Below are 14,028 nucleotides of genomic sequence, written 5' to 3' on the forward strand. Positions count from 1 at the left end.
CCTCCGCACTGTGGCCAATAGTGAGGGGAATAAAGAGCGCCAACAGGATGAGGAACACGGACTTGTGTCGGCAGTTGCCCTGCGCCTATTGCGTCATGACGCGTTTCGGCGTTCCACGCCTTCGACAGTCCATGTCTATCTCATGTCACACGTCACTTTGAATATCCTTTAACAGAAGATGAAAACATCTCCTTCCCTGTAGCACTGGGTGTCCAGCCGGGAGCATCGCACACAATCTGACACAGCTTGTCTCCACAGATCAGCAGCACACCTCTGCTGTATATATGCAGTGTCAGTCACTGTGGAACACGCACAAAAAAAACACATCTGAATAACATTAGCTTTCAAAAGAGCAGTTTTGGGGTGCTTTCATCAACAAATATCAGCAAGGAGCAAACTAAGAGCCTAACTAACGCTTTCCCTATCTCTCCAATGTCTCTCCCTTCTCTCACTAGCAGTAGGCAGCAGACAGAGTGAGAAGATGGCCGACACTGCTGCCTTTTATAAAAGTGGGCGGGGGTCCAGGAGGGAGTGCAGCCTGATTGGCTGCCATGTGTCTGCTGACTGCGATGTAGAGGGTCAATGTTTAGCCCAATGATGAGGTATAGGGGGCGGGTCGAAGGCGCTATGTGTTCGCAGTTCTTCACGAACATCGAAAATTCGCGCAAACAAGTTTGCCGGCGAACCGTTCGGGCCATCTCTACAAATATGCCCCGACTACGTGTTAGTACAGTGCAGCATATGGATTACGTACAGATCAGTCCAGTCTGATAATGCAGTCACCAATTTCTTGCATTGCTTTTTTGGTAACAAGACTGTTTCGTTTCTTTCATTCTCCTGTAAAACCTAGTAGTTGTGATTCCCCCTAACTTAAAGGACAACTGAAGTGAGAGGTATACGGAGACTCCCATATTTATTACCTTTTAAACAATACCAGTTGTCTGGCAGTCCTGCTGATCTATTTGGCTGCAGTAGTGTCTGAATAACACCAGAAACAAGCATGCAGCAAATTTGGTCAGATCTGACAATAATGTCAGATCAGAAGCTCCTGATCTGCTGCATGCTTGTTCAGGGTATATGGCTAAAAGTATTAGAGGCACAGTATCAGCAGGACTGCCAGGCAACTGGAAATAAATATGCTATTTGCCCCTCACTTCAGTTGTCCTTTAACTAGTTGCCTTGTGTATCCCTCACAGGTGACTATTAATAAAGCTTCTCCATCCAATCACAGCATGAATGTTCTGCCAGTGCTCCGCCCACCAGGACTCCTCTGAAGCCTGATTAGTTGGCTTTTTGTTCCCACCTTTCTTTATGCTGCTGCACATGTGACCTCAGGCTGCCTCCAATATAAAATAACAGAGCCTGTCATTCAGAATGCTGCAGGGTCGAGAGGGTGGATCTCAGGGTTAAATACTTACTTGATCAAACATAAATCGGGACTCAGGAGATGCTCCGCCCCTCTCCTTGGGTAAACAATCACAGCCGTGTTTCTGAAATCTGACTACGCTTTTTGGATAACCCCATCTGTGTTGCCATGGCCCGCCCCCGGGCTGGCAGCCACCAATGAGGCTGAGGCTGCTGAGCTGGGGGGCAGACTGCAATGCAGATGGGTGTAGCCATTCAAAATGGACAACAACAAGTAACATTTGTAAAGCACTTTTCTCCCATAGGACTCAAAGCGCATACGCATGGCTCAGACCACTAATTGGTTGATTAGTAAATTGTGGTTGGGAGGAAGAATTTTACATGTCTGCAAATGCCAGGCTAAACAGGTGACTTTTCAGTCTGGATTTGAATAACTAAAGGGATGGGACTGTCTTTCCTGAGTGTGGTAGGGAATTCCAAAGGGTAGGAGCAGCATGACAGAAAGCTCTGGCTCCAAAGGTTTTGAGGGAGTGACCAAATTTATGAATCCTGCTGATCTGAGGTTGTGAGAGGTGTGGAGCAGTTTCAGCAAGTCCTTCAAGTATGCAGGTCCTAAATTGAACATTCATGAACAGACCCTATAGATAACATGAGACCCATCAACAGTTCATTATCTGGCTTAGTGTGAGTCTACAATGAAGAATTTACAGCATCCTCACAGACTAATGGACGCTCGCCTGTGTGACTTCTCTGGTGTGCAAGAAGGCTTCTTTTTTCACTGAAACATTTCCCACACTTTAGACAGGAATAAGGCCGGTCCCCTGTATGACTTTTCTGATGTACAAGTAGTGTTCCTTTCCGCAGGAAACATTTGCCACACTCTGAACAAGAAAAAGGCCGTTCACCTGTGTGACTCCTCTGGTGTGTAAGAAGTTTACTTTTCTCAAAGAAACATTTCCCACACTGTGAACAGGAATAAGGCCGCTCACCTGTGTGTTTCTTTTGGTGTATAAGCAGATCACCTTTCTGAATATAAGATTTCCCACACTCTGAGCAGGAATAAGGACGTTCACCTGTGTGATTTTTCTGATGTCTAAGAAGATCTCCTTTCTGACCGAAACATTTCCCACATACTGAACAGCAAAATGGACGGTCGCCTGTGTGAACACTCTGGTGTCTAACAAGTTTACTTTTCTGAAAGAAACCTTTCCCACACTCTAAACATGAAAAAGGCCGCTCACCTGTGTGTGTTTTCTGGTGTGTAAGAAGATCTCCTTTCTGAATGTAACATTTCCCACATTCTGAACAGCAATAAGGACGCTCACCTGTGTGATTTTTCTGGTGTTTACGAAAATCTCCTTTCTGCCTAAAAGATCTCCCACACTCTGAACATGAATAAGGACGCTCACCTGTGTGAACTCTCAGGTGTATTAGGAGATCTCCTTTTTGAATGAAACCTTTCCCGCATTCTGAACAGGTATGCGGACGCTCTCCAGTATGACATCTCATGTGTAACAGAAGCTCTCCTTTCTGACTGACGCATTTCCCACACACTGAACAGCAGAAAGGACGCTCTCCGGTGTGAATTCTCTGATGTACATGAAGAGATGTTTTCCGAGTGAAACATTTCCCACACTCTGAACATGGCCATTGTGGCTTGGGGGACTGCTTTTTCTGGTGAGCAGTAAGTGATGCTTCAGGTTTGCTGCTGTGATGTGTATTTCCAGTAATGGAAATCTCTTCTGTAAAACATTGTGTGATGCCATTATCTTCTGCTGCATCATCCAGATGTGACGTCCGAGATTCCATTATATTGCTCCCAACATCGTCTCCCTCTGCTGGAGGAAAATTATACCATTATATTTAGTATAGTCATAGATATGGCACAAACAAACTAGCTGTGGGATATTGGGGAACTGTAATGTCATTCTTATGTCATATAATGGAAATGGACCTTTCATATGGTGTACAGTATCTCCTCCTCATTTGTTGGTGCATTGATGTTATACTGAGGAATGGAAATGGGCCTTTCATATGGTGTACAGTATCTCCTCCTCATTTGTTGGCACTATGATGTTACACTGAGGAATGCAGATGGACCTTTCATATGGTGTACAGTATCTGCTCCTCATTTGTGGGCACTATGATGTTATACTGAGGAATGGAGATGGGCCTCTCATATGGTGTACAGTATCTCCTCCTCATTTGTTGGTACTATACTGAGGAATGGAGATGGGCCTCTCATATGGTGTACAGTATTTCCTCCTCATTTGTTGGTACCATACTGAGGAATAGAGATGGGCCTCTCATATGGTGTACAGTATCTCCTGCTCATTTGTTGGTACTATGATGTTATACTGAGAAATGGAGATGGGCCTTTCATATGGTGTATAGTATCTCCTAATTTGTTGGAGCTATTATGTTATACTGAGGAATGGAGATGGGCCTTTCATATGGTGTACAGTATCTCCTGCTCATTTGTTGGTACTATGATGTTATACTGAGGAATGGAGATGGGCCTTTCATATGGTGTACAGCATCTCCTCCTCATGTGTTGGTACTATGATGTTATACTGAGAAATGGAGATGGGCCTTTCATATGGTGTATAGTATCTCCTAATTTGTTGGAGCTATTATGTTATACTGAGGAATGGAGATGGGCCTTTCATATGGTGTACAGTATCTCCTCCCCATTTGTTGGTGCTATGATGTTATACTTAGGAAAGGAGATGGACCTTTCATATGGTGTACATTATCCCCTCCTCATTTGTTGGTACTATGATGTTATACTGAGGAATGGAGATGGATCTCTCATATGGTGTACAGTATATCCTCATTTGTTGGTACTATGATGTTATACTGAGCAAGAAGGTTGAGGGTGAGTATTTGCACCCTATAGGAAGAAACACAGAGACAACGGGAGCCTAGATGGTGCAGTACGTCACAGAGATTGATGAATAAATTAAATGGTGTTGAAATAATACTCACAAAGGCGGGTTGCAGAAGGGCAACCGACCACTGCAGGCAGGTGGAGATGCACAAACCCGACTCCACTCTGGGTACCAGGAGACCTGGCGAAGGTCGCTCTCTTGAAAAAACTCTTACACACTGGCAAACTAGGTAGTGTCAGAGACCACTAGTGGTCAGGTGTAGGAGCACCCCACGGATGGAGTGAGACACAGTAAAAAAGGGATAAAGAGGCGCCCAAGGTGAATAAAATACACTAAAAGCAACTAAAATATAAATAAATGAGGTGGCTTACCTCAATGATGACACACCCATATAGGAATGGATATTTATTAGAAAAAAAAGCACAGGCAACGCGTTTCATGGGTACTCGCCCACTTCCTCAGGCCAAATAAAGTGCCACTAAATGCCGGTAGCCGGATTCAAGGCGCCTTGACAGCTGGGACAGGTGCTGATAACGGGAGATGGTGGAGGAAGATGGCGTGGGAGTGATCGATGTGGAGGGAGCTGGAAGAAGCCCCAGGTATGTATAAATCTTTTATTGTTAGTCGTCTCAGGTTCACTTTAAGCCTGATACGTCTAAAGACAGCTGAGCTCTGTACCTCGGTCGGCTCCTGACCCTCTGATCACTGTAAGCCAATCACAGTGATCAGGAAGTGAAAAAAATCAAAAAAAGGCTCTGGGTCCTTGAAGTGGTCTGAAAAAAACCTGACTTTTCCTGTGAAATAAGGCAGTGTATTCTCATGCTGGGGGCTGTCCTAGACAACAATGGAAATATTTCCTTGGAGCTTCTTTTGCAGGAGATCGTGCACGCTAATGCACGCGCATCTCCGCTTGGTAGACGGAGCTCCGCCTTCATCCTCCCAACGGCGATCGCCATTCATAGACTGTTAGACGGGGAAACCGCCGTCTAATATACCTGTACATCTAAGGCAGCGCTGTACTGCAGACAGCCGTGTGAAATGGCTGTCCCCCTGGGGGACACAGGAGCGATCGGCTGAAGCCTATCACAGCCGATTGCAGTGATAGGCTGGCAGGGGGAGGGAAAAATATTTAAAAAAATAGTCTTTTTTAATAAAAAATATATATAAGAAAAATATTTATATATAAAAAAAAATAAACACTGGGGGAGCGATCAGACCCCACCAACAGAGAGCTCTGTTGGTGGGGAGAAAAAATGGGGGGATCACTTGTGTGCTGTGTTGTGCGGGCCTGCAGTGAGGCCTTAAAGCTGTAGTGGCCTATTTCACAAAAAATGGCCGGGGGGGGGGGGGGGGGTAGATATTTAAAGTGTACCTGAATTAGCAGATCACTGGCTGAGAGCATTATTCTCTCCACTCACCCCATCACTGTGTGATGCCAATTCAAACCAGCGGCCCTCCGTCCACCTGCATAGTAACAGGACACGGCGCTAGCAATATGTCTGTAGAGTGTCAGCACTATCAGAGAGAGATCAGGTAATGATTCCTCAAAGGTGACATTCCTTTACAGCAACCTTCCTCAGTCATTGACTTAATGTCACCAGTACATTGTCCAGTGTTCACATATTTTATAGATAATAATAAAAAAATTGAAAAAAAAAAAAAAGAGAGATTTACCCCAGCTCTTTAAGTCTTCTTCTTCCTCTTTAATTGTCCTCATGACATCACCCTCCTCTATAGACTGCTGATCACTCATCACATACGTCTCTTCCTCTTCTTCCTTTATGATTAACGTCATGATGTCATCCTCCTCCATAGACTGCTGATCATAACCCTCAGAGATCTCCTCTTCTTCCTCTTTAATTGTCCTCATCATGTCCCCCTCCTCCATACACTGCTGATCACCCATCACACATGTCTCTTCTTCTTCAGGCTTCATGTATCCCAGCTCTTCTGCCTAATTACACAAAATAGTAAAGCTGAAAATAAAATCTTCCAGGTGAAGAAGAACATAACCTCAGATTGTCTGAAGTCACTTCTAGCACTAGATATCAAGTTCCACCTACCTGATAATGGTGAGGGGTGGTGAGATCTTCCTGTGGACAATCCCAAGAACAAAGAGGACCTGTAAGTCTCTCTGATGGCTTTCTGTTACTGGATCCATCTGTAGGAAACACACACTGACTGAATACAATGGCTATCATTCATAAAGCATTTACGCATGCGGAAATGCTTAAAACAGCTGACTTTACCGACCACCTAGCAAAGTCAGCATTCATAAAGGCTCTTTCCACATGAAAAAAATGACACTACCGAGCAGAGTGATAAATCACCGCCTTGTGCGGTGATTATCGGAACAAATGTAGCAAAATGTTAATTCATGAAGATCACCGCAAGCAGTGTGAGGTCGGGAAGTACCGCTTCCTCTGATGTGGCGATACCAATGTAAGTGAATGGAGACACACAGACCTCCCAGGCAGCTGCAGCAGAGCGGAACACGGAGAAATGTATCAACTCGGCAGCTTCCGTGTCTCCGCAAGCCTACTGCCTGCCTACCGCCAGCCTAGTTCGGGGAATCTCCGCACTGCTACCGCACATGGATACTTTTTTATGAATGCCCACACAGAAGTCTAAAACACTGCCAGCTGTGTTTTCCCACATTGATTCTCCATACCGACAGCACTTTCATGAATGATAGCCATTGTCTCTATGTGTTTATCAGATGATGGAAAACTAGGTGAACCCTCCATGCTGCTCTGTACTTTACAAGAAATGAAAGTATTCTCTTACCCTGTGAAATGAGGGGTGGCTGATTCTCCATCATGGTGTCCTTGGAGAGGTCTTGGTGTCCTTCTATATACTGCCCCTCCTCCACCACATCTTCCTCTTTCTTTTCTACCCTACAGCTCTTTTGTATTTCCATTACAATGTTCTCCTTCTGATCCTCCTCTCCTTCCTGACACCTGCCCTCCTCCTGCAATGGCACAGACAGACATGGTACAGGGTTTGTAATAAAGTACAGAATACTTCAGCAGGTAGATGTAATTTTATTCCCAAACCACAAGTTCAGTTCACATATATCATACATGTTACATTTTTCTTTACGTTTATTTGTATTTTATTATAGTACGTTTGCAAACTGCTTGCAAGCACAGTTGACCTGGAGAAGTGTGTCTCCCTTCCACGAAATGTGTCCTGCATAATAAAGTCTCAATGTTCTGATCTGATTTTTTTTTTTTCAAAACTAGAGCTAGAGTGACCCTTATCTACCGCAAATGCACTTTTATTTTTGAATATTATCATAATAATATTATCATCCGGTGGTGCAGAGATGATGGGAATTGATCAGTGATCTCTGAACAGTGAAGTGAAGTATATCAGAGCTACATAAATGCATAATAATAATAACAAAAGTGTGTGACTGCGGTGAAGACATTAGAATGTAAGCTCCTTAGTGATCTCTGTACAGTGCTGTGGAATATGTCAGAGCTATATAAATGTATGATGATAATAATAATAATAATAGTGTGTGACTGTGGTGGTGACATTAGAATGTAAACTCCTCTGGTGCAGAGATGATGGAAATGGATCAGTGATCTCTCTACATCACTGTGGAATATATCAGAGCTATATACATGTATAAAGTCATAATAGTGTGTGTGTGTGTGGGGGGGGGGGGGGGTTAGCACATTAGAGTGTAAGCTCCTTTGGTGCAGAGACTGATGGGTATGGATCAATGATCTCTGGTTACATAGCAACAGATGCTGGTGATGGTGGAAAGAATACGGGGGTTACAAAGTGCACATATAAAATACTATTATCTTCTGTTATTACCTTTCTTGCTGCCAGTCCCTGTAATGGCTCCTCTCTACTTCCTCCCAGCTCGCCTATAGGTCTGAACTTCCTGTCTGTGTCCCACCTCTTCCTGTGTATTCTCCTCCTGGTTTGTGTGTGTGTTGTTCTGTTCACCCTTGCGGAAAATTAAGGCGATGCAGGCACCATTACAATGCTGTTCCAAAAAAAAAAAACTACTGTACTGGAAGTACTGTACAATAGTCTGGTGCTACTCATTTCAGAAACAGGATGAAATTATTATTATTATTATTACCTCTTTCACAGAACTTTTATGTAGTGTGTAGTCTAATCCCTACCACAGTCAGCCATTGTCTTATGCTCTTATTGTAGTCTTATTAGGCCAAGTTTGAGGGAACAAGTAACCTATCCGTATCCTTTCTGGATATTGGAGGAAACTCGTGCACACAAGAGGAGAGCATACACACTGCAGGCAGATAGTGTCCTGGCCCAGATAAGAACCAGCGACCCCAGCGCTGCAAGGTGAGCATGCAAGGTTGACAACAAATCAAGAGGCACTGTAGTGACATAGCAGAATGCAGTAAATTATTCAGGACACAGCAAAGTCCCTCTTATCTAAAGCTCAGGCTACCGGAAGTCTCAACTAACCAGCATCCCTGAGGGGATAATGGGGACTGTGTTTTGGGGGGGATTGTAGGATTTAAAATACTAACCAAGCCTCCAGCGACCTCTTGTAGCCTTCCTGCAGCTCTTAGCGGCTTCTGGCATCTGCGCACGGCTCCCGGCATGTCACGTGACCAGATGCAGGTCAGGTGAATGCTGGCTTCCGTACACGGAGAACGTTGGAAAGCCACGAGGAGCAACAGGAAGGTTACAAGACGTCACTGGAGGCTCAGTGAGTATTTAGGGCGGGGGAGGTGTTTATTTAGCTGGTTGCGCAAACAACTGGCAAGCACATGCACCCGGCATCAGGCGATTCCCGCTGGTGCCTGATGCTAGGGACTTTGCTGTACCCACTTTTGTGAGTGGCATTCTTTTCACTGGTTTTGGAATTCTCAGGAATAAACATTACGCAGAGCTGCACCAGACAGGACTAAAGATATCACCACTAGGCTTGCTCATCACAAATTAATCACAAGGAACCACGGTGATTACTCTGGATTCAAATTAGCTCTAATTGGCCCAGCTGAGCGGGTAGATGTGGCAGGGTTAATTCCCCCTAATGCCGCTCTGCACTCAGTGTTTCATTGAGCTTGCAAGTGTCTATGGGCGCATTGCAAGCCTCGCTATGGAGCACTTCCGCCACCATAGCGAGGCTTGCAACGCGCCCATAGATTAGCATTTGCAAGCTTGCAAATGCTGCAATGCAGGGAGATCAGGAAAGCGCCTAACTGTGGTACTCTGCTGCTAGCCACCTGTGCAGCAGCCATCTTGCTCTCTGTGCACGTTTGCATTGTGGCCGGCGGCTATGGACTTGGGCAGTGTTGGAGATGGAAAGAAAGAGGAAGCTTCTGCACTGGAGACGAGCGGAGAAGTGAGTCATACTGATGGCTGCTGCAGTGTGAAGGTCAGCTAGCTACCTATACTGAAAGGGGGATGGGAAAAGGAGGGATTAAGGGAGTCATATGGCTACCTATACTAGAGAGAAGGGGGGGGAGGGGTCATCTGGTGCCCTTTACTTGGGGGGGGGTCATCAGACTACCTATACTAGAAGGAAGGGGTAGGAGTCATCTGGCTACCTATACTGGAGGGAAGGGGTAGGGGTCATCTGGCTACCTATACTGGTGGGAGGGGGGCTGGTGACAGTGGCCTTAGGCGGTAAAGGGTACATATCTGGCCCTGTTGCCAGCGCATATGTGGATTGTGGCGGAGTCAGACGCAGACTAAAGTAAAGTATAGTGCATCGGGCAACGGGGGGGGGGGTGGGGGGCGGACATTTAACATTAGGGGACAGCGTTGTTAGTCACACTTGTTGCCATTACCGCCATGCACACGATTGACCACGATGTCCCAACATCTTGCAGCATGTTTGATCAACATGCTCGGCCCGAAATTGGTTGCATTGTTGATTGACCGTTTTTCATCCGATTTGATAATTATTAAATTGGATGGTCAATCAGCTGCCAAGTTGCTTGATGTATAGGTACCTTAAGTCTGTTGGTGTCAGGCAGACGGAACCGTCTCTCAGTGGAACGTTCCAAGGTGTGCTGTCTTTCTATGTTGCACCAACAGCACAATCCCATGCACTGACAAGCTCCTTAATTCCAACACCAATAACCGCACATGATAATAAAGACAGAATAAGAACACTGCAACTGCCATTCCAGAATCTGGCTGCAAATCACAATTCCATCTGAAATATGGAAAGCTGGAAGGATATCAAATTTCAGTTTGGTGCAACAACAACTAAAAAAAACACATCTCCATCTGGTGTGACTCTGCCCTTTAGCAATCAGTCACCATGCCTCTCAACCATCCCAATTTCAACGTGACTGTCATTACTTAGCTCTCCTCCTAGTGTGGGCTTCTCCTCCTGCATTGTGTGAGTACACTAGACCACCACTAGACCACCAAAGCTTTACTGGAGAGGGAGGGGGGAAACCACTAGACACCAGGAAAAATATATTGGGGAGGGGGATGGTACATGGCACTATCTCCATTCCAGTAATATCCAACATCCACACAGGACTCAACCCTTGCAGGATAAATATCCGACGTGTCTTTTTTTGAATTTATATGCGGTAATACAGCATGAAAACCAGTCCAGCACAAGGTTTTGGGCTTTATGAAGTGCTTAGGCTTCTGGTGAACAATGTTAACATATAAAGACTTACTCAAACACACCATACCCATACAATTGGGGGGCAGGCTCAAACTTAGAACAATCATCCATAGCTCCCAACTGTCCCTCTTTTGGAGGGACAGTCCCTCTTCGGGAGCCATGCCTTACTGCCCATCTTTCTTCCTCATTTGTCCCCCATTCAGGACTGATGTACAGAAGATCTAGGTAAATATACCGTATGTATTTTTCTACTGGAAAATGTGTTTAAATTAGTGTACATTTTATTCCCTTTAAATTGATATTGTTCTTACAGTATTTTCAAATGTTTAATATGTAGTGAAATAAACCACGACAGAAAGGACCACTGTGGTATGAATTATAAAACAACATATTTTTCTCATACAATTTTTATGGTATGCGTGACTAGGGGTGTGTTGGGGCCGTGATCAGAGTGTGGCTTGTGTCCCTCTTTCTTATCTGAAAAAGTTGTAAGGTATGTCCAATAGCAGCAGGACCTTCTTGGGCATGTGCCTAACAAGTTTTGGGGGGCTTGTCTGGTGACACCATCTTTGTGCAGTACACTGAGGCTGTAGTGAATAGGATGACACACGGTCAATACCTGCTGAGTGTCATTGCCCATTGGGCTACTATCTACAGGACTGAAGAGGGTCAATACAGAGTGGGCTTTGGATGTGGTGTAATTGCCCAGGGGAAGTGGGGTCTGTAGGACTCCTGTCTCATTTTCTCACAAGCTTCACCTTCACCTCCTCATCTGTCAGCCCTTCTGTGTCCAGCATCTTTTTCAATTGTAACCGCGGCTGTACCATCTTACAGCATCACATGTGCTGACATCACTTCATGTTCTGGTGTCATGTGGTGCTCAAGGTGTAACTGGATACCGGAGGAGATGAGGATTCGGCTTTACCATAAGGCATTGTAGGCACGAGCCTACAGGCGCCTGATGATGGAACAGTGGCTTACTCCCCTCCCCTAGTGTGGCTGGATAGTGTACGTGTGGCTGGAAAGTGTACTGGTTTAGGGCTCTGCCTCTGACACAGGGCACTTGGGTTCAAATCTCGGCTGTTCCTCTTCTAACACTGCTCCTGCCTATAGTGCATGTCCTAGTGGCTGTAGCTCTGGCGCTTTGAGTCTGCCAGGAAAAAGGTGTGATATAAATGATCTGTATCTTGTCTGTGTCTAGTGCCTCCCTCCCTCCCTCCTTCCTAATGTAGAGTCCCTAGCAAAGCATAAATGAAAAGGTACCCAGCTCTCGGCATTCCACTGATAAAATCTCCCCTCAGTCGGGGACACCACTAGCTACTTAATACTGAGGTACCTCCGGCTACCTAATGCTAAGGGACACCTGTAGCTACCTATGACGGGCAAGGGAAGTAAGGGAGAAGTGACAGCTGGGACAGCCAGCACACATGCAGTGCAGTTTGGTTGGGTGTTTGTAGGTTCATGGAGGGCGAAGTCTAGGGTGCCAGGACATCTGTGCCTATAGGCTCCTGTGATGTAAATCCGGGCCTGCGTCAGCATGACAACGGAACATTAAAGACTTAAGACTAATTTTATTTTTGCAGGTGGCTTCATATATCCCATATCAATCCATGGCATACACTAATGAGGAATAGAAAGTTCGGACCATGCTGTCTGCGTGTTGGTTGGATGTGACTCTGTAAAATGTACAAGCTATAGGCATGCTATACACCAGTGCTTCTGGGGTGTGTGCCTTGTTTTCTGAGGCATATAGAGAGGATTTGCATATTCAGGGGCAGTGGTGCTCAGCAGAGCTCGAATATTCGAGTAGCTCGAATATTCGAGCTCTTTTTCAGCTATTCGAGCTCGAATACCGAGCTCGAATAGCTGCAGCTACTCGAATGGGCTATTCGAGTGAACTCGAATAGCCCATTCACTATTCGAGCTATTCGAGCTAACAGCGCTATTCGAGCTCGAATACCGAGCTCGAATAGCGTCATAGCCCAGATTGATGTCCTTAGAGCCAATCAGAGGGCTCCCAGGCGCTCTGACGGCAGCCAATCACAGAGGGGGACCCTGGCCAGCCCCTACCCTATAAATAGCGGCCGCCATGTTCCGTTTTTCCGTCCTTGCCTGACTTTGTACAGAGAGAGATCTGCTCCTTTGTGCTTTGGCTTAGCAAGAGCTTTATTGTGGTCAACTACCTAGCGTTTTTGCTCACATACACCTCCTATACACACCTATATTGTTGTTAGTTAGATAGACATTGTATTTTAGTTAGTAGCTTGTGTGTTACATAGAGACAGACACAGCTGCTGCAGGCAAGCTTACACTGCTTTAGGCCTCAGGGCCTTGCCTGTGTGGGCAGCTGTCCTCCTGTGACTGTCCTCTGTTAGTTTATTATACCAGTGTTTCTGCTGTCCTACCTTTACTACTGAGTGGTTGTATTTTGTAGTAACTGTACTAGGACACTCACTGTCACTGTTTGTTCATAGCTCCTGCGTGTGTGCGTGCACAGTACACACACACACTCTATTTCCTTCTGATTACTATTGATTATTGTAATTTCTAGTTGTACTTACTAACTACTTACTACTAGGGACACTCAGTCACTGTTCATAGGCTAGCTCCTGCGCTGCGTGTGTGTGTGCGTGCACTGTCAGTACACACACTCTATTTCCTTCTGATTACTACTGATTATTGTAATTTCTAGTTGTACACTTACTTACTACTTACTACTAGGGACACTCAGTCACTGTTCATAGGCTAGCTCCTGCGTGTGTGTGTGCGTGCACTCAGTACACACACACACTCTATTTCCTTCTACTTAATCTGATTACTACTGATTATTGTATTTTCTAGTTAGTGTACTAGGGGACACACTCACTGTTCACTGTTCACACTTATACTGATTACTGAATTATTGTATTTTGTATTAGTACTGTACTAGTAATCACTTAGCGATCTAATCACTTAGTGATTAGTGTCACCTCACCCACCAACCCACTCCATTAAAGTACCCCACTTTTTCACCCGCCCTTTTAAAAATCTTTTTTGTTTACGCCCAAAACATCAAAGATGTCTGGAAGTGGCAGCCAGCGCGGTTTGGGCAAGGGGAAGGGCAGCAAGGGAATCAAGAGGACAGGGAGCAGCATTGTGGCAAGCCGCGGCCGCGCCACCATGCACAGTTCCGCAGCAGCA

At 45.4% G+C, this 14,028-nt stretch overlaps 1 protein-coding gene across 1 annotated transcript; it reads right to left on the reverse strand.

Moving 5' to 3' along the window:
* Positions 1–207: 207 nt before the first annotated feature.
* LOC137534955 (gastrula zinc finger protein XlCGF57.1-like) lies at positions 208–8,127 on the reverse strand. The gene is made up of 5 exons (XM_068256696.1): positions 8,088–8,127; positions 7,044–7,227; positions 6,320–6,417; positions 5,931–6,210; positions 208–3,200 (listed from the first exon to the last, which is right to left on the reverse strand). Exons 2-5 carry the CDS (start codon positions 7,174–7,176, stop codon positions 2,056–2,058), a joined length of 1,656 nt encoding a protein of 551 aa, XP_068112797.1. The 5' UTR covers positions 7,177–7,227; positions 8,088–8,127; the 3' UTR covers positions 208–2,055.
* Between the last annotated feature and the right edge of the window lie 5,901 nt (positions 8,128–14,028).

Source organism: Hyperolius riggenbachi, chromosome 10 (assembly GCF_040937935.1).
Source record: "Hyperolius riggenbachi isolate aHypRig1 chromosome 10, aHypRig1.pri, whole genome shotgun sequence".
NCBI classification, from domain to species: Eukaryota; Metazoa; Chordata; class Amphibia; order Anura; family Hyperoliidae; genus Hyperolius; species Hyperolius riggenbachi.